The sequence below is a fragment of the Centrocercus urophasianus genome, unplaced genomic scaffold (assembly GCF_019232065.1).
Source record: "Centrocercus urophasianus isolate 14NV4802_14NV808 unplaced genomic scaffold, USGS_Curo_1.0 seq_42, whole genome shotgun sequence".
Taxonomy (NCBI): domain Eukaryota; kingdom Metazoa; phylum Chordata; class Aves; order Galliformes; family Phasianidae; genus Centrocercus; species Centrocercus urophasianus.
Genome location: NW_024885000.1, coordinates 2,226,565 through 2,246,327, shown reverse-complemented (window position 1 = coordinate 2,246,327; position 19,763 = coordinate 2,226,565). Strand labels below are relative to the sequence as shown.

Sequence of the window (19,763 nt, the reverse complement as noted above, 5' to 3'; positions counted from 1 at the left end):
CCCATGCTCTTGTTCAATTTTTTTTTATGGTTTAAGCCAACCCCAGGGAAAACTTGCAGGAAGATTTGCTATTTACTTTACTGACTCAGCCCAACATCACGTCCTGCGCCCCGTCGCACCGTGCCAGGTGGCCCTGAAGCTGTGTGCCCAATGCACTGCTGGTGGGAGCTGCCTGCCCGTGGAGCTCCTAGAAAAGCAGTGCAACTGAGCTGGGAAAAATACTGCCCTACGGCTACAAAGTGTGCAGTGTTGGTTCCTGCCCTGCTGTGCCTGCCCACAGTGCCGGGTGCAGGAGCAGAGCTGGGTGTGCCGTCCTGAGCCACTGCTCAGCAATGTGGGGCTGCTGCATTCCTGTGCCCAGCAATCCTCCTCCACCCCAGCTGGGGGGTGATGGGGGTGTAGGGAGAACACCGGAGCATTTTGCTGAGAACCTGAGAGCTGAAGCATGCCACGAGCACAGACGGCGTCCTGGCGCATCTCATCCAGGTGGGGCACAGGGACCCTCAGCTCAGCCCCATGCAGCCCAGGGCTCAGCACCTAATAAGCACTGCAGGAAACTGCAGCAAACCTCCCTGACTCCTACGAGGAGAGGAGAGGAGAGGAGAGGAGAGGAGAGGAGAGGAGAGGAGGGCATGGGCTATTGCACAGCTCCTGGTGGTGCTGGATGCAGACATCCTGCGAGTCTGGGCTCAATGTCTGCTGTTGGGCACCTCTTCTGTCTGCTTCAGTCACACCCAAAGCAAGGACAGACAGACAGGTTGGCTTTTGCTCTTCTTAGTGCTCACCACTTTGGAAGATGAAGCTGCACTGCTGGAGCTGGGGGGTATCAGCCATTCCCTGACCCAGGTCAGCACGCAGGCTGCTGCCAGGATTTTCACTTCATCTTCCCACAGCAGCTTCAATGCAAACAGTGCCTCGGTGCCCCAGGCTCTGCAAGCTCAAGCAAGAACAGCCTCACTTATGGAATATCTGCTGCAAATTTTTAAGTCTCAGAAGGAAAGCAGGTGGGTATTCAGGGACACAGCTTGGCGTGGGGGACCCCCATCAGCACTGTGCCTTGATGGGACTTGGGCTTTTATAAGGAGGAAGCCACAGCTGAAGGCTCACGCAGACAAATGCCGCTGTGTGCAGCTCACTGCCCACCTCACCACGTCCCGATGACAGCACTGTCCTGAGCACATGGGCATTTCAGGAATTTCTCATGAATTCTCACTCATTACCAGAAATCCCTGCACCTGCCTGAAAGCAAATAAAACTTTGAACCCAAAAAATCACTGACCTACTTTAGATCTAACCCGGGGTTACACCGGTGCCCTCTGCTCAGCCTGGCACTGCCCCAGCCCTGCTCCTGCTCTGATCTGATGCGCTCCGTGTCCCCAGAGAGGAAGTGTCCCACTAAGAGGCAGGGAGGGATGGATGCTGCTGGACAGCAAGACCTTGGCACAGCCACATCCATCAACAGGAGAAGGTTTGCAATAAATGCAGGCACTCTCTGAGCTGTGTCCCCTCTGGCACTGCAAAAGTCGCGCTGCGTTCTGCTCCCAGTGGCCACTTTGTCCCTCCCCACAGACCAGAGACACCTCCAGTGCATGCCATCACCCCACTGTGATAAACACCAGAATTTCTCTCCTCTTTACACTGTCAAAGACCAAACCCAAAAGCACTGAGCTCAGCGCATGGCCATGCTCAGGGCATCCCCTTCCCAGCCTCCACATGTCCCCCCTTCACACCATGGGATTTGGGTTAAGCCTCACTGTCTTGCACAGCTCTTCCTCCCGATGACGTTCGACTCTTGTCGTTTTCCCAGCTTTAATGCCTGCTTTAATCAAAATTGCAATTAAACCTGACAACCTCCCCGTGACTCTCCTAAATAAGATTAGGAACCGGCTAAAATTAGTCTAATTTAATGTTAATCATTAATCTTTTTATCCACTCTTAATCCAATTTAAATGTCCACACAATGAGACTGCACAGATGTTGTTACTGCAGCTCCAAACAACACTGAATTAAATATTATTTAATTAACTCAGCACCGTGCTGCCATCAGAGGTGTTTGCAAGTGATCACCAACCGCTCAGTTACCCAAACCATCACCAGAGCCCTGAGCTTCTGCAGCTCCAGGTATCAGCACGGTGTGATTGCAGACATCTCCTTCTGCATTTTGTGTATACAAAGTTCCTGGGTTCAGGAGGCAAAGCGATCCTGCCTGCTTTGTTTTGTTGCTTTTCTTTTTAACTTCTTCTTTTTCAGGCTGAGCGTCACCTCTCAGACCCTCTGCATTGCCTGGGATCACAGCCTGCACCGTCCTGCAGTTTGCAGCACTCTGGGTGGGAGCAGAGCCTGCCTTGGGCAGGAGCACGACCTTGAACTTGCCCTGTCTGATTGCTGTCTCCTCTGGCTATCTTTTCTGCAGCGCTCGCTTTTCAAAGAGCTGCAGAGAGGAAAAACGTGGCTCGAACCAAAGAATTGGCTGCAACCTTTGCCGCCAACTTGGCAGAGAAGATAAGGACTTTATTTTAAGAAGGAAAAAAAAAATAGGCAGTAAGGAGGAATAGCCTCTTTAGCAACTTTTACAGCCAGCCTTGCAATAAAATTTCCTAAGTGCATTCAGAAGAAAAAAAAAACCACCCCGAATTTCCCTTGCAGCCCAAGCACCTCCCAGCAGCACGGGGATGGCCGCAGTCCCCTCTACGTGCGGGATGTGAGCACAGGGCTGACTCACTGCTCACACAGCACAGGGACCAGCTCAGCAAGGAGGAAGAGGGAACAAAACCAATGCACCCACTGCTTTCGTTTCTGAGGAACCCAGCGCCCGCCTGCCACCGGCCTCACGTGGGCAGGGAGTCGCACAGCAGGAAAAAAGGGGAAGAAAGCAGCACATGGACTGCAAACAGGCTTGGCGATGCGAGCAGGACTTTGGGTTCCTTTAACCATGAGGCAGACTGCTGATTTTAGGGCATAATTTGGGTAATACTGCCTCATAGAGCAGCTTTTCAGGTCATCCAGAATAAGGACAGAACAACACAAGCTCCAGCCGTTCCCAGATGGCTCGGGGTCTCTTCCTGTCTTTCCCACCCCAACAATGCTGAGCCAGGAGATTCCTCCACCTCTCACCATGGCTCCCTCCGGGCTTTACCCCTTTATCAGCACCTCCTCCTGCACCAGCTCACACTGCACACATCCACACGCTGCCCCAGCAGTGCCCTTAGGTCTGCAGAGCAGGAATTACCGACTGCAGAGCACAGCTGGGACGCTGCACAGGTGCACCAGCAGAGCCAGAGGTGCAGGGAGAGCAGAAGCAGCTGATGTAATGCATGGTATTGATGCAACGCTATCGGGCAGCGAGCCAGGGAAGCCGTGTGACAGTGCTGGGCTCTTTTTTTTTCCCCTGTAAGGAAATATGCTGCTCTTTCCGTGAATCATAAGGGAGGTTAAAATTACAGCGGGGCGCTACGGAGTTTCAGCACTGGGAGAAGGATGGTGTGATCTAAGAAGCAGCCTGTAGCTTTTACTGCAGGTGTCATTGCCAGTTGTTCCCTTATTTGAACAAATCAAGGTGTTGTCACACACTGCATCTCACAGCTGTTGATGGGTCCCTTTGCCAACCTGCAGTAGTCTTTAAAGTGTCTGCATCCCATCCTGGGTCACATCTGTTGGATGGTTGTACCCAGTTCCCAGGCTGGATGTGGCTCTGTGCAGCCTGGTCTGCTGGTTGGTGACCCTGCACATAGCAGGGGGTTGAAGAGAGATGATCATTGCGGTCCTTTTCAACCCAGGCCATTCTGTGATTCTGTGAATTCACTGTGAAAATGGGCAGCATGAGAACATCAGTACTGCTGAATCCAAACCCCACTTCCATATACAACACCTTACATCCACCAGCTCAGAGATTAAACACTACTGATACTACTTGAACCCCCCCCCCCCCCCCCCAAGCACTGACTCGACAAACCTGTATAATATACAACCTAAGCACGCTGCTTACAGAAGCAACCACAGAGCAGCGCTCACAGAAGCCCTCCTGCTGTGAAACGAGACCGGAGGGGAGGGAAAAGTTTTGCAGATTAAAAAAATAAAGGTTTTTTTAGGCTGTCCAGGACCGCAGCCAATGCCGGGGGGAGGAAGAATGCGGGGGGTGGAGGGGGGCAGCTCGTGCTTTCAGTGCCCGCCCCCCCCCGGCACCGCCCGCCCTCGGTGCCGATATAAGGCGGCTGCAGCGGGCAGCGGGCAGAGCCGGGCGGAGCTGCGGGCAGCGCAGTGCGGGCTGAGAGAGCTGAGAACCGCAACGGCACCGCAACCGCAGGGCGGCCTCGGGTAAGGGGGAGCGCCGGGAGCGGTGCTGGGACGGCGCGGGGTGCGGGCCCGATCCTGATCCCGACCCCGATCCTTAAGGCAGCCTCTGGCAAAAGCCAGAAATGTCCGTTTGAACGAAATCGCGGTGTCTGCAACGGAGAGGAGCGCTGAGCTACACTAACGTGCCCCTCTCTTGCTCTCCTCTCGCAGAACGGAGCTCTTGCTACGCTGCTGTGCAGAGATGGAAACCATGCACGAGCTGATCCCCTTTGCTAAAGAGATGCTCAGCCAGAAGCCCAACAGGAAGATGGTGAAGCTGTACATGCTGGGCAGCGTGCTGGCGTTCTTCGGTGTGGTCATCGGTCTGGTGGAGGCAGTGTGCAGCCCTTTCACCTCCAAAGGGAGGATAGAGGAGGAGGAGGAGGAGAAGAGACCGACCCCATCTCGAGAGCCAGCTCTCCCTCAGAAGCAGGAGGATTTGGTGTTGGAGCAGAGCAAGAAATTGTCAACGGTGCAGCGGGGGATGGTGACCAGGCAGCATGCATCCTAAGGGACCCACTGCTCACCCGGGCACACGGCTCTGCTGCCCCAATGTCCCAGTGATGGTGGTTCCAGTGAGAAGGGCGAAGGTTTGGCTGAATGAGGAGACTGCAAAGTGCAGGACTTGAAAGAAAGGAACGGTTTTATTTGCTGCTGTGCAGCAGTAGGAAAAAATACCTTTTGTTGGTATAAAAATGTGCAAGATGCACGGCGTGGTTTCTTATTTTTACTACAGGTGCGTTTTACAACGTTTTGCAAAATCAATAAATATTTTATATGGTACCAGTGCTCTCTAGCTGCATTCATTTCATGGACAGGATGAGTTTTGTTTGTGCTCTGCAGGAGCCTCCAGTCCCTTCATGAATAGCTGTGGCCAGTAAACCAACCCTCTCCATAGAACTCCTTCCTCTGGTCCAGCAGCTCATGGCAGAGTGTTGGAGTTGCCCGACTCCAAAATTCTGCTGCCTTCCAAAAATGGGTCACTGTGTGGGGAGGAGTTGGCTCACAAGCCACGTTCCCAAAGCTGGAGGTGGGGATCTTCCTTCCGGGGTTATCTGAGTTTGATGGCATAGATTCAGGGCTCTGCCATGTCCACGTGCACCCAGAGCTGCTGAAAAACCTGTCTGTCCCCCACAGATCTCTACCAGGCTATGGGCACAGCTAAAAGCAATGCTCTGCTTTGGTTGGGATCCTTCCTGAGCCTGGTGCTTGATTGTGGAGAACAGTGTTTGCTCCCCATGTCACAAATGGAAAAGCTGCTGCATGGGAAGACAGAGCAGCACAGTGGGAGTGGTAGAAACAGGGATCTGAGTGCTGTCAGCATCATTAGAGAGCCTTCACCTGTTTGAAACCTTCCCACGGTTAGTTCTGAGCACTACAGAATCTTGCTGTGTCACTAATGTTAAACTTTGCAGAAAACTGCAGCTTAAAGATTCTGACCATGCTACAAAGCAGCGGAGAAATCATCCTTGGCAAGCAGGGAAGGGGGAGAAAATCCCTCTGTTTGCTCAGTGCCAAAGGCAGTGGTGCAAGGATAGGGGCATGCACAGAAACTAGGAGCTAAAAGCAAACAGTTGTTACAAACTGCAGGAGGGGCTGGAAAACAAAGCAGCACTGCCTGACAGCCACAACAAACACACAGATCCTCCCAGAGCTGTGAGTCAGGATTAAAATCCAGACAGAATCCACACACAGAGCTACTTGTCAGGCTTTGAACCAAGAGCAAAGTACCTTTTCCTTGAGGGAAAAAAAAAGAACAGAGTCCAGTTTAAGAAAAAAAAAAACCAAAAAAGGCCTTGGAGAATGATGTGATTTGGGCTTTAACCAAACCCTTTGGCTTTTGGTGAGGCGGAGTGACCCCAGCACCAATGGGAATTTGGAGGCAAAGAGGGGCAGAGGGTCGCAACCTGCAGCACCCGGAGGCCAGGCTCCATGGTGGAGCACGTTGTGTGTCCCCACAGCACAGCCAGCATGACGGCAAGGGTCAGCCCCAGCTGAGGATCACGTCTGTCCCACAGTGCTGGGCTTCACCCCGTGCTGCTGGCACACCGCAGCCCCGTCCCACTGCACCCCGCCGCCCTCGCCGCCTCTCTGCCATTATCCAGTCATGGGTTTATGAGCTTAAAGCAAAGAGGTTTGTGGCACAATCAAAATAGCTGCTCCTAAGGCAGCTCACGGGATTAGACAGCTAAAGAGCCGCGCCAGCGGTGCTGCAGCCAACTCGGTAAATCCTGCTTTTCTGCCTCCTATCTCACGAGTTGCCCCCCAGTCCGTGGGGCTGAGCCGTGTGCTGCCACTTCTGCAACAGTGCCTCGGGCTTCAGCTGGGGCTGTAGATCAGGTGAGCATCGATGGCTGATGCACAACGAGCGTATAAGGTCCTATTTCAACTATATGGTGACAAACAGAAAAACTGAAAGGAAGGCAACTTTATTTGAATACAGTGAATATTTGAATACAGTGAGGGTGACGGAGCACTGGAACAGGCTGCCCAGGGAGGTGGTGGAGTCTCCTTCTCTGGAGATGTTCAAGACCTGCCTGGATGCCGACCTGTGCAACCTGCTGTAGGGAACCTGCTTTGGCAGGGGGTTGGACTCCATGATCTCTGGAGGTCCCTTCCAACCCCTACAATTCTGTGATTCTGTAAAACTCAGTGTGCGTGGGGGTTTGGTAGCCCGGTAACATCACTGTAACTGTGATCAACGGCAGACTTGCCAAATGCAGCAGACCAAAGTGCTCTGCAGACGTCCCAGTCCTTGTCCCACAGCGAACCCCTCCAACAAGGCAGCTTCCAGCCCCATCCCTGAGCCCCCACCCTGATACCCAATGGCACAACCCCCCCAAACAGCACCTGCCACAACCACGTGCCATCAGCAAAACGCATCCACGTGGACCAGGTGCGAATTGCAGGAGGCAATTGTGACTGGGATACACTGGGGAGTAACCAGGCAGGGTGTGTGCTGCACAGCCAGTGCTGCAAGGACATCTGAGGCAAGCACAGGGAGCATCTGAGGCTGAGTTAAAGCCACGCAGTGAGGGATAAGCTCTCGAGGAGAGCCACGCGTTGCCCAAGGTGCAGCACATCACTGGAGCCACCCAGGGTCAATTTCTATTGCTCTGCTTCCTTAAGGACCTGTCTGAATGCAGTTCGCTCTGACCTGTAGATCAGGTGCATTAAGTCCCCGGGCAAATTGCAGCTGGCACAAGATCTGACACCTCTCTGCCTCTGCCAACCTGGCAGCACAGCCACAGAGATCTGATTTCAGCTCAGGCCCTCGTGGCAGAGCTGGGCACCAGGAATGCAGCAGCCCTCCTGCCCAGGCCGTTGGCTTCAAGGGCATGAGCTGAATGTCTTCGGCACGCTCGCCTGCTATTTGGAGTGTGGGCTCTGCATGTTTTGAGAGCTGCCAGGCTAAATTTAGGGGCCCAGATAAGGATATTAGCCTCTCTTACACAGCAGCAAGGGCATCAGGAACATGGAGAGTGGCCAAGGCACAGGGCAGTCAAAGCAATGCATAGAGGCAGAAACTCCTGATTTGGTCACACAGGAAAAAAATAAATGCAGTGCTTAGAAACGGCCCAAACTGGGCAGGATTTACTCTAAAACAGCAGTGAGTGCAAGCACAAAGTCAAACCAAACTATCCCACAGTCACCACAGCACGTAATGGGGGCACCCCTGTCTGTAAAGAAAGACCTGCATTCATGGTAAAGAATGCTGGGAGAGCAGAGTATGAGTATGAGACATCCTCATGTCTACAGGATAAAGGAAAATGAGGGGAAAAGATGAGGAAAACAAGGGGAAAAGTGTAATCCTCTACATTTAATAAAGATTTGCTAATGGGTTAAAAACAGCCAAATATCCTTCAAAAGGGAGAACAAAAAGCTGTATTCTAGTTCCTGCCAAATGCCTCTGTGTCCCCACGGTGCATGCAGGAGCCTGCCTCAATCCCAGTGCTGGAAAACACTGGCTGCAAGGGGCTGGGTGATGCAGGAGGGACATGCAGCAGGAGGGAGTAGGCAGGAGGATTCAGGTGGAGCTGCTCCCCTTGCAGTGACCCCTATGAGGATCTGGCAGCAGCGCAGCCAGGAGCAGCTCCATGGGCTGAATTCAGCTCCTGGGATCAGAAAATGCCTCCACAGCCTCCCTGCCCTCCTCTCACTTTCTTCACTCCCCGCCCTCCAGAAGAGGTTAAAAACAAGTTCTTAAGCAAAACAAACCCAGAAAAAGCTCTGAGTGGGAGTGAGGCGCAGCGATGCCAGGTGATGGGAAGGGAGGGAAAAATCCCCATGGGCAGCAAAGCACAGCTGGGGTGGGGGCTCTGCAGCATCCACACCAAGGCTGGCAGCTATTGCTTCCCACAACATCCTCATGCTATGTAATAACAACAGATTACAACAGCAGCTCTCCCCACTCGCAGGACGGATGAGGCAGGGCTGAGGGATTTGTTTTCTCAAGCCCAGCAGTGAGATGAGTGCCCTGTGATCACAACCCGAGTTCAAAGCAAAGGGACTCAGGAAGGGGCAGAGCTTCTGCAGCGCTGTTATGGGACCAAATGTGGGCGAAGTGATTCTTATCAGGAGAAAGTTGGGTCTGAAGTAAAAGAGCAGAACTGGGAGCAGCGAAGGCTGCGGGGAGCACACGGTGCCCACCTCGTGCAGCAGTGTCAGTGCTCTGCAGGGCAGCTCCCAGCCCTCTCCCACACCATCAGTGGCACTGGGTTTCCTGCTGCCTGGACATAGCAAAGGAGCGGATGTGACATGTTTTTCCCTTGGACTGCATTCACTTACAAATAACAGCAAAGCTCCCGCAGCGCTCCAAGCAGGCAGCACGAGAACTGTGACTTCTCTGCAAAAAAACACAACTCTCAGTGCTTGCCTGCAGGATTCTTGGTGCTCCCCTTGGAGCTGGGGGTGCAGCCCTAAGGGGGTTCAGCTCAGCCCTCTCAGGAGCAGGGTGAGGTGAAAAAGCAAATGCTGCCTCCGTGGTTTCCTCCCTGGGTGACAGAGAGAGATGACTGCCCTGCGTGGAGGGTCCCATCCAGATGGGTGCTGCAGCTGCATGCATCCAGAGCCAGCGGGCATTAAAGAGGAGCCTCGGCCACCTGCAGCACTCTGCCTCTGATGTTCTCCGAGTGAAACTTGATGCTGTTCAGCAAGGACACACCTCTTCCAGGGTGTTGTGCAAAATTCTGCATTTTAACGTAGGGACAGGAAATATGAACAGAGCCGGGCAGAGCCCGCAGCAGCACCACTGGTTAGGCCACGGCTCCCCAGCTCCGTGGGAGCAGATTGAAGTGTTTGCTTCTCTCACCAACCCCACCGTGACTTCCCAGTGCTTTGGGAGCCACGGCTCCCGCACCAACAGGTTTTGAAGGATTGGCATTGCTGCTGCGTCCGGGAGCAGCTCAGCAGAGGCTGTTTTCCTCTTTTCTCTTCCTGCTCCATTTCCTACGATGGGTTTGTTGCAAAAGATTCTCATCCCCGTTTTAGGACTGGTTTTGGCCTTCTGTTTTTATTCGTCGAGGGAGAATTTCAAACCTGGTGAGTATCGCAGGGGAATCTGTCCTGATGCAAAATATTAAAAGCCACATTTGAGCGTTTGGCACGGAGATGTGCAGAGGTTGGACCAAGCCTTTGTGGCAGGGCTGAGGATGGAGCGCAGTTTTAGCAGAGATCTGGACTCTAATGGAAGAAGCAACACGCAGCTCCCGGGGGAGCAGGGAGGCAGGGGCTCCTGAAGCAAAGAAGGCTTTGAGCACTTTGCATTCAAGCGGAAACTAACTAACTAATGTTGGATTTTAAGTTCTGCACTGATGGCGTGTTTTTCATTGCAGAATAGCTGGGGTGTTTGTAAGTTGCGTCCTGATGTGTGAAAAGCTGTTGAAGGAGCCAAGAACTGTGCTGTTGTGGTCAGTTCAAGCTGCAGCTGCTCCTGGGTACAGCATTTCCAGGGGAGGGAAGAGGATGAGCGGGACGGAGCACGAAGATCTGCATTCGTCTTGCCATTCGCTTCTACTTGAAGGCATTAGGGGGCTTTATTTTCTCTTCAAATAGGGTTTGGATAAATTAAACTCCTGTGCCTTGGTCCCCAGAGATGCTGAAAGGGAAGCGTGTGATCGTCACCGGAGCGAGCACCGGAATCGGGGAGCAGATGGCGTATCACCTGGCACGGATGGGAGCCCACGTCCTGGTCACGGCGCGGACGGAGGCAAAGCTGCAGCAAGTAAATGGCAAGCTGGGCACTCACACATGCACACACACAGACACAGGGAGGCCAACCTCACACTGCAGGTATATACGTAAATACGGTTGCATGGAACTGCAGCGGCACAGAGAGCAGATGTGTGCAGTTCTGCTCACGGGTGTGCAAAGTTACGCTCTCCAGAGCTCCTGCATGCACAGAAATGGGCCTCCTGCAGGCACGCACTGCACGCCCTGTATGTTTGAATTGCTCGGCGAAGTACACGTCTGCATATGCACAGACTGCAGCCACACACACCCTCATTCCACTGCAGTGATCTATCAGCTCCCGCTTAACCTACACACACAATTCCAGCACAGACCGCACTCATGAGGAGCCAAACGGCCTCGGGCCATGCATTCAGCAAAGGAATAAACTTCAAAGGGAGCCCGAGAGATTCAGAGGCTCCCAGAAACCCTGCAGTGAGGTTTGGGGGGCTGAGGCGTGTTTTGGTGAGCGCAGCCCCCAGCTTGCAGGGCCTGATGCGCCGCGTTGCATCGCAGGTGGTGGAGAGGTGCCGGGCGCTGGGGGCCAGCTCAGCACGGCTGGTCAGCGGCAGCATGGAGGACATGGCCACCACCCGGCAGCTGGTGGAGGTGGCCGAGGCTGAACTGGGTATGTCTGCAGCTCCCCAGCACGCTGCTTTGTTGCTGTGCGCCACAAAAGCAAAAAGAAGTGGGGATGGGAAAAGGTTTCCCTTAATTCTGCGCCCTGCAGCTCAGCCTGCATCGCTCCAGCAGAGCTTAAACTGCCCTCTGGATTTCATCCCCGTGCCCTCGTAACATCCTGTCCTGATATCGCAATCCTGGGTTTCATCACTGCTGCTACCAGGGGTGAAGCCATGCAGCAGCTCACAGCTGCATTGCTGTTGTGGTCGTGGGTCATCACTGCAGAATGGCAGTGCTCAGCTCAGTGCCGTGCCTCCCTCTCCCGAAATGAGCCCAGATAGCTCAGGAGCAATCTCCCTTTTGCAGTGTTATTTGTGTTTCAAACTGGGGAGGGAAAGGGACACAACAGCTCTCATCTGGGACGAGTTATTTGATTCCAGCATGTTTTCATTGGCAGCCACCATCCAGGCCATCCCAGCTCCAAAGATGGCAGGCCGCAGCTTTGACCCAAAAAAACCAACCCCAAGTGACACTGACCCCAAAACATTCTGGTTGCATTGGTTCTGCTGTCAAGAAAGGCTCCATCCTGCCCACAGCAGCCCCTTCCCACCCAAAACTAACGCCCGCTCCTCTGCTTCCAGGAGGCCTCGACATGCTGATTCTTAACCACGTTGGCAAGTCATACTTCAATTACTTTGATGGGGATGTTGGACACGTCCAGAAGCTCCTGAACATCAACTTCCTGAGCTATGTGGCCATGACAGTCTCTGCCCTGCCCATGCTGAAGCGGAGCGGGGGTAGCATCGTGGTGGTCTCCTCCATGGCAGGTGAGTGGGAGCGAGGTCTGGGACGTGGGATTCCATGGGTTGGTTTCTGTAAGAAACATTTGCACCTCAGAGGAGCCAGAACTACTTAACACTCCCAAAGCAACCACAGTTTCCAGGTCTTTTTCGCATTTCTGATGCAATCCCACTGCCCCACCTGGTGATTAAATCCCACACCCAGCCGTGCAGCAGAGCTCACGTAGCTCCAGTTCTACAAAGAAAAGGGGAAAAGCCTTCATTTCTCACTGCGCTGTTCCTCTGACGGCTCGTTGTGGTTTGCCAGGTCAAGATCCTGCAAATGTTTGCAGAGCCTTTTCTAATAAGTTTCTGCTAAGTCAGGAGATTAAATTAACAGCAGCTGCAGCCCCGGCACTGCTGGCTGCTGGGAATCAGCTCCACTCAGCACCCAGAGGCAGGAGATCAAACTTTGCTCCATGGCTGCTGCCTGTTGCTCACACCTGAGCAGAGCTGTGAGATGTGCTGCTGGACTTCAGACTGTGACAGAGCTGGAAGCTGACAGGACTGCTCTGCAGTCCTGCTGCTCAGGTGCCAGGGTGACTTTTCCCCTAGCAGTAAACTCCCTTTGGCTAAAATCCTTTATCTGATGAAGCAGAAACAGAGGCTGCTGCAGCTTTCCATGCTTTAATGGAACTTCACTCTGTATCCAGGTAAAGTTGGGTTTCCCTTTACGGTCCCTTACTCTGCAACTAAGTTTGCCCTGGATGGATTTTTCAGCTCCCTGAGGCAGGAATTCAGCATCCAGAGCGTTAACGTTTCCATCACACTCTGCATCCTTGGCTTCATTGACACTGGTAAGCTCCATCCGTGCCATCTGGCTGCCCAGGAACTGAGCATCACATGCCCAGCTTTGTGCCCTCCCCTCCTGTGCCCCCACCTCCAGTGCTGCTTTTCCTGCTGTAGTGGGAGCGAGTGCAGCATCACCTCTGCTCTCAGCAGGCTCCTACCTCTCTTCCACCAAAAAAAAAAGACTCCAGACTGATTTGTTTCCCTGTGCTGTACTCAGGTAGGAGATTAGGACAAAGGTATTCTGAGGAAGAGCAGTCAGGCAGCAGCTCAGGCTGTGGAGTCACCATCCCTGGGGGTGTTTGGAGCCGTGGAGATGTGACACTTGGGGACAGAGTCACAGTGGGGATGGTGGGGTTGAACTTGGGGATCTCAGAGCTCTTTTCCAACCATAATGACTCCGTGGTTCTATAAAAATCAGCCAATCAGTGCACAGGCTGGGACAGCCTAAAATTCAATGAGTTTCAGTGGAAGCACCGGCCGCACATCTCCCATTAATCTTATCCGATGCAGCGAGCGACGGGAGCGAAAGCAATGATGGGAGCGACTTGAAGCTGCTTCTGTTTTCCAGTGCACACACTACATTTAGCTGTAGGAACAGAGGCAGCTCCGCAGCTCGCTCATCGCAGGCAAACCATCAAAAGGACAAGCAGAGGGCAGCCCTACTGAAACCTCTCTTGTCCCTCGACTAGAGAACGCCATGCGTGCGGCCGCCGACGTTCTCCTGATGTCCCCGGCTCCCAAAGAGGAATGCGCCCTGGAGATCATCAAAGGAGGAACCCTGCGTCAGCGCGAGGTCTATTACCGCTACGCATCCACCAAACTGCCGCTGCTGCTGCGGGATTGGGCCGCCGAACTGCTGGACCTGCTGGTGCGGCAGCGGTACCGACCCGAGCGGCTGCGGGCGGCCTGAGGGATGTCACCGCCGGGCCGACAGCCGCCTCTGCTGGCCGCAGCCGTGCTTGCAGCCCTCCCCCGTCAGTTAGCTTTAATAACCGCCTCGTCCCCGAGAGGAGCCGGCTGGGATCCCCGGCTGAGCTGCGGATTCCTGCAGGTGCGCCCTTCCTGCTTGGAAGCCGTCCTGATTGGAGCCTTTCCCCAAAGCTGGGGAAAGTAGTAACTAAGTGATTGTTAAGTGCAGCTTACTAACCTTGTTGTGTGCTCTGTGGATTTTTGTTGTTGTTTTGGTTTTAATCTCTTTTTTCATTACTAAACGCTGCTGCGAATGGGCATCGTTCCACGGATCCGCCTTTCTTTAATTATTGAATGCTGCAATAAACCATTATCTCATTGGAAGAGTAACAGTCTAGCTTGTTTTTCATTTAGCTCAAAGTCCAAGTTCAATGCAAATCTATTCAGCAAGTTAATCCTTCGGGGTACAGTCCCTTACACAGACATTAACTACAAAACGCCCCTGGACACACAGTGCTGCTTCGGTGTTGCCCTAAGCCATAAGCTCAGCACTAAGCACAGTGCTCACTGAAGGCAAAACCTCAGCAGGAGCCTGCAGTGATGTGACACAGCTCCCCTCACCCCAGCACTGATATCCGACCGGTGCTTCCATCCAAAATCACTGCCCACCCCTCCAATTGCTGCCTGCTGCAAGATGAAGTAAGAACCCCATCCCCAGGCCGCCCCCCAGGATCATTTTGCTCCTCACTATCTATGGGAAGCTGGAGCTGCACTTCTGTTCTCCTTATCTTGACACCCATTGTGTACAGAGCAGGTTTTGCCCTTTAAATTTCTCTTTGGGAAAATTATTTGCGAGGCAGTTTGCCCTTTGCCCAGGCAGGTGCTTAGCAGTGACACAGAACACCTGTGAAAGTGAAGATCTTCATTATTCACCTCTTGGCTCTTTAAGTGCCTTTCACAGTCTGCCTCATTGGATTCCTCAAGAGAGAGTGCAATTTTGTGGGTCTAAGAGCCACACAGGAGCTGTCAGCACTGTGCCAATGGTGATGTTACAGAGTGCAAGCCAAAAACAGCAGCAGGGCCAGCCCTGTTCTACCCAATATCTGTATGACCCTGCATCTCAGTGGTCAGCGCTGACCAACAAACCCTCGTGGCACCAGAGAGGAAGGGAAAATTGGGCTCAGTTTTAGATATGAAGTGGAAGAGAGAAAGCTGAAAGGTCTGAAAGGGGGGACACGGGTGTCCCAGCCCCACCAGCAGTCACCAAACAACAAACCCACATCTCCACCAGGCAGCAGCTTCCCAGGGTGGCCTCAGAAAACACCCTGGACATTGATAGGAGGAGAAGGGTGCAAAGAGTCAGCCCAAAGTCCAGCACAACGCCCTCTATTAGGTTAATGTTTGCCAAACTGCAGGGAGCACAAAAGGAATAGGATCGAATATAGAAGAATAGCAGACCTGCAGGGATCAGCTCAGAGCAGCCACTGCTCTCCTCGGCCGTGCGTCTGCTCCAACCCGAGCACTGGCAAAGGAATGGGGCTGCTCCTGAAGGTTCTCATCCCCTTGTTGGGGCTGGGGCTGGCCGTGTATTTTTACTCAGGACCTGGGAATTTCAGCGAAGGTAAGTCATTGAAAATGCACGCTTAGCAGCAGGCAGCCGGGCTGCTGCCCAGCCCGCACCACCCGGGGGCATCCAAAGCAGCTGAAAAGCAGAGCGCAGGAGGTGCACAAGAGGTGGGAGCCCTCCTCGCCACTCAGGAGCAGCTCATGGGGTGGTGTGTGGGTCTGCCAGGCTCGCATTCTTACTCTGAGCAAACGGATTTGTTTTGGAGACACGCAGTTTACCACTGTAAATATTTATTCATTTTCTTTGTCAACTCCTGCCAAATGCAGAGCAGCTCCACGCTGGGCTGGAGCCCGGCTGGGGGCTGCAGCAGCAGCAGCTGCATCCTGCAGCAGCACAAAGGAGCCGTGCACGAGGGTGTGGTACAGGCTGTGCACAGCCCTGAGCTCTGCATCCCCTGCAGAGATGCTCCGGGGAAAGAGAGTGATCGTGACAGGAGCCAGCAGTGGCATTGGGGAGCAGATGGCGTATCACCTGGCACGCATGGGAGCCCACATCCTGGTCACGGCGCGGACGGAGGCCAAGCTGCAGAAGGTGGGCAGCAGGCACTGCGAGCATGGCTGCAATGCAGACCCCCTGCGGGCAGGCAGGAGCTCAGCTATCCACCCATCCCATGCTCACGGGGATGCTGGATTCCAAGCAGGCTCCTCAGCACACCACCATAAATTGTATTTTCAGTGCTGACAGCACAGCATTTCTTCCCCCATGGAATTCAGCTATTGCAGAGGAAACGTCCCTCTGAGCAACATCCCCCCAGCAAAGGGAGAAGGGTTGCCAGCCACCCCCAACACCTTGACCAGTGCCTCTCTCACTGTCCCCAGGTAGTGGACAAGTGCCTGGATCTGGGTGCTGCATCTGCCCGCTATGTGAGCGGCTCCATGGAGAGCACAGCCTTTGCTGAGGAGGTGGTGAAACAGGCTGAGATCACCTGGGGTGCGTAGCAAGCGCCCAAACCCTGTGCTACATTTTGGGGCCACCACAACGGAGCCTGAGGCTGAGGCCTGTTGCTGGCTGCAAACATCCAACACACTCTGCTTCCAGGAGGCCTTGACATGCTCATCCTGAACCACATCGGCCACAGCTTTTTTGACTTCTTCAACGGGGATGTGGATCACGTGCGGAAGCTGATGGAGACCAACTTCCTCAGCTACGTGGCCATGACCGTGTCTGCCCTGCCCATGCTGAAGGAGAGCGAGGGCAGCATCGTGGTGATTTCCTCCGTGGCAGGTGAGCACATGAGTGCCCATCTCTCCCTGCCTCGTGCCTTTCCTACTCATCTCTGTGCATGCATTGCAATCAGTGCAATTCTGCAGGCTTACCTGCGTGACCATACGTTATACACACATTTGCCATACATAGGTATATATGCAGGAAAACGAGAACAGTGCAGCCCACAACAAAGGTCTCTCACACCACGTGCTGAGCTTTAAACGTTTCTTTCCTTCCCTAAAGCATTTAAGATAGGTTGCTCACGCTACAACATTGCAGCTATAGGAAAGGCAGGGGCAGGCAGAGCCGTGCAGCCCCACACCCACCCAGCACAGGTGAGCTCTGACCCTGCGCCTCTGTCCAGGTAAAGTTGGCTCACCCTTCACTGCTCCCTACTCCGCGACTAAGTTTGCCTTGGAAGGATTTTTCAGCTCCTTGAGGCATGAATTCATCATAGAAAACGTCAACGTTTCCATCACGCTCTGCATCCTGGGCTATATTAACACAGGTAAGCTCAGCACCACCGAGGCTCACAGATAAAAACGTGGACCTGGTGTAACGCAGCTGTCCTTCTGTCACTGCAGAGAACGCGGTGCAGACGGTCTCACACGTCATTAAGGGAACACCAGCACCCAAGGAGGAGTGTGCACTGGAGATCATCCGCAGCGGGGCCCTGCGTCAGCATGAGCTGCACTACCCTGCCAGCAGCGTGACACCAACACTGCTGCTGAGGGACTTTGCCCCTGACTTCCTGGGTGGCCTCATCAGGAGCAACTACCAGGTGGAAAACATCAAGAAAGCACCGCCGCCCCAGGGCTCGGGGCATTAGCACAGCTCTGAGCGGCCAACACTTCCCCATGGGCAGTGGTGCCTCCAGAAAAGCCCACCTCAAAGCAGTGCTGGGGCCATTTCTGAAGGCGGCGTGGCTGGGAACTGTCTGCACAACACTGGGCACTGGGAGCCTACGACACAACATAAAAATGTTTATTTATGCTGCCCGTAAATGGCTCCTCGCAGGCAGTGGGGGTCCCCAAAAGGGCTCTGCAAGGCCAGAATTAGGAGCAGGCTGGGGGATGCAGGCAGCACCCAGACCCCAAGTGCTCCGTGTGCTTTGCTGCATCTCCCCCACATCCCTCCAAATGGAGGAGTCAGTCAAAAAGTTATGGATATGGAAGGCACCGGACCTGTAGAACACAGCCTTGTGCTTCTGAAGGAAAGATAGTGGGATTCAGATTGGCTCTACATGAAGATCTGCAGTGACCCAGTTGCAATTAAATATTTTAAATAATAATAATAAAATTATTTAGACTGGAGACTCACGGAAGAGGATTATAAAGCAGAACTGCATACTTACAAAGCTCCGAGCTCCTTCTGAGAAAGGATTTGGGCCAACCCCCATCAACCAACCAGCAAAGACAAACAGAGGATCCTCACACTACAGTGGTTTTTGCCTGTACCCTTACTTCCGAGCAATAAATCCTACATTACTCTGTGGCATCTCTGGTTTGAGTTTTGTTCCTCTTCCACTGTAGTATGTGCAAAACCCCTCTCAGCACAGAGCTGCTTAAACCCACCCCATGATTTGCATTAACGCAGCTTTCACTTCTCTAAGACCTTAATGAATTTCTGCCGTACGTGACCTCTCCTGAAACACACTTTTTTTCCCTCCTTTTCAATCTGCGAGAAGCCTTACAATAATAGCATTACTCCCTGGATTTCCTTACCCCCAAAGCAACCCGGAGTGATTCGGTCACCCAGTGCTGCCGGAGCCCCAGGACCAGTGCTCTGATAAGGGAGGCAGTTGCAGGGACAGGCAGTGGGAGCTGCTGGCACCCCAAGATAACCCCAAACCTCACGCTGCGCGAGCAGGACAGGAACCAGGGCTCAGGCTGTGGCCCCAACGCTTCCTGTTTGACAGAAAGAAACACAGTGAGGCAGCAGCAGCACGAAGCTGTGGGCACCCAGAGGACACAGTGTTTGTGCCCTGCAGCCCCGCGCTCACCCAGCTGCACCGAGGCACAGCCAGGTAAGTGCCTGCAGCCCTGCAGCTCCAGCGCTGCCCTCTCACCACGCTGCTTCTTCCCCTTCTTCCTCTCCTCTGTGATGGGCACAGGGAGGCGGTAACATGAACCGGCATGAAACGTTTCTTGTTGTTTGTTTCCCTTGAAGCAAGAAACGTTAACAGGTTGAAAAGCAAAGCTAAAGGACACGGTTGGTAATTAGAGAGGGTAACTTCAGGCAGTGGCAGAAGGACACAAGGTATTCTCTCACCAAGAAGGCCTCAACACTTTGCTCAGCTCGGGCTGAGTAACGGACTGCGTGTTTCCTTAAGCCTTACCTTGGTTTACAACAACTTCTGGTTAACTAAAGTGCTGCAAGGAGGCCTGAGGGACGGCCAGGTGGGCAACGGGGCTCCAGAGGGTGAGTGAGCTATGGATGGGAACAGCAGGGTCATTGTGGTAAGGATAATAAGACGTGGAAATAACCTGCTCAGCCTCTCGTAGCCCCAAACCCCTTCTGCTGGAACCACCAGCACAACCACCAAAAAGTAGAACGCTGCTGGAATCGCTCAGTAAGCATCGGGTAAAATTAGAGATGCTTCGGAAGCTGTTGGAAGCTTCAGAATGGCATATTCAGACAAACACAGAGCACAGGAGTGCTGCCCATCTCTCGGAAGCACCAGATCACCTGGCCCCACAGCCCCGTGGTTTGCAGGGGCTTCCTCTGCCCGGTGCAGGAGCAGCATGCTGGCTGGTGGCATATCCAGACCAAAGGAGAGGCTCATTGTAGACTAACAAGCATAGTAGTGTTATATACATACATGGGTTTTTACTTGCTCGCATTTTTTCCCCCCTGTTAAACTCAATGACTTCCTAATTGCTTGAGACAGAATGAGACCAACAAAGTTTTGCTGTCTTTTTTTTTTTTTTTTGACAAAGAAACTCACCCTGCAGATGCACATGGTGCAATAGCGCAGGTGCTCAGCCACCCACCTGGTTTCGGGCCACAGAATATCCCCAAATACAGAGCAGAGGAGGAATTTGTACGGGTCACAGTACCCACCCCAGCAAGCAGCGAGCGCAGGGTGGGATGGGTGATGAGCACACTGAGCTCACAGACAGCATATCTCACCATAACCACCACCAGCCCCTGGTTTTAGCAGGACGGGGGTCTCGCCATGATCAGCCCCCCAGAACGGACCCGGCCAC

The 19,763-nt window shown here is 53.5% G+C and overlaps 3 protein-coding genes across 3 annotated transcripts; all 3 read left to right on the top strand.

The window, feature by feature from the left end:
* The first annotated feature begins 4,213 nt into the window (after window positions 1-4,213).
* Window positions 4,214-5,115, top strand: G0S2 (G0/G1 switch 2). The gene is made up of 2 exons (XM_042833525.1): window positions 4,214-4,314; window positions 4,504-5,115. The coding sequence occupies exon 2, from the start codon at window positions 4,535-4,537 to the stop codon at window positions 4,841-4,843; it is 309 nt and encodes a 102-aa protein (XP_042689459.1). The 5' UTR covers window positions 4,214-4,314; window positions 4,504-4,534; the 3' UTR covers window positions 4,844-5,115.
* Window positions 5,116-9,734: 4,619 nt separating this feature from the next.
* LOC122168418 (corticosteroid 11-beta-dehydrogenase isozyme 1-like) lies at window positions 9,735-14,105 on the top strand. Its single transcript, XM_042833755.1, is given in 7 exon segments — window positions 9,735-9,873; window positions 10,425-10,585; window positions 10,588-10,623; window positions 11,077-11,188; window positions 11,823-12,008; window positions 12,674-12,817; window positions 13,502-14,105. Coding segments are annotated over 7 exon segments (948 nt in total). The 5' UTR covers window positions 9,735-9,785; the 3' UTR covers window positions 13,723-14,105.
* A 1,035-nt stretch (window positions 14,106-15,140) lies between these two features.
* LOC122168417 (corticosteroid 11-beta-dehydrogenase isozyme 1-like) lies at window positions 15,141-18,051 on the top strand. Its single transcript, XM_042833754.1, has 6 exons — window positions 15,141-15,342; window positions 15,749-15,879; window positions 16,167-16,278; window positions 16,387-16,572; window positions 16,919-17,062; window positions 17,139-18,051. Exons 1-6 carry the CDS (start codon window positions 15,255-15,257, stop codon window positions 17,381-17,383), a joined length of 906 nt encoding a protein of 301 aa, XP_042689688.1. The 5' UTR covers window positions 15,141-15,254; the 3' UTR covers window positions 17,384-18,051.
* Window positions 18,052-19,763: the final 1,712 nt, after the last annotated feature.

Excerpts from the sequence above, each read along its gene's own strand:
- G0S2 (XM_042833525.1), top strand. The coding sequence starts at position 4,535 with ATGGAAACCATGCACGAGCTGATCCCCTTTGCTAAAGAGATGCTCAGC.
- LOC122168417 (XM_042833754.1), top strand. The coding sequence starts at position 15,255 with ATGGGGCTGCTCCTGAAGGTTCTCATCCCCTTGTTGGGGCTGGGGCTG. Across the intron at positions 15,880-16,166 it reads CGGAGGCCAAGCTGCAGAAG|GTAGTGGACAAGTGCCTGGA; the intron begins GTGGGCAGCAGG and ends CACTGTCCCCAG. Across the intron at positions 16,279-16,386 it reads ACAGGCTGAGATCACCTGGG|GAGGCCTTGACATGCTCATC; the intron begins GTGCGTAGCAAG and ends CTCTGCTTCCAG.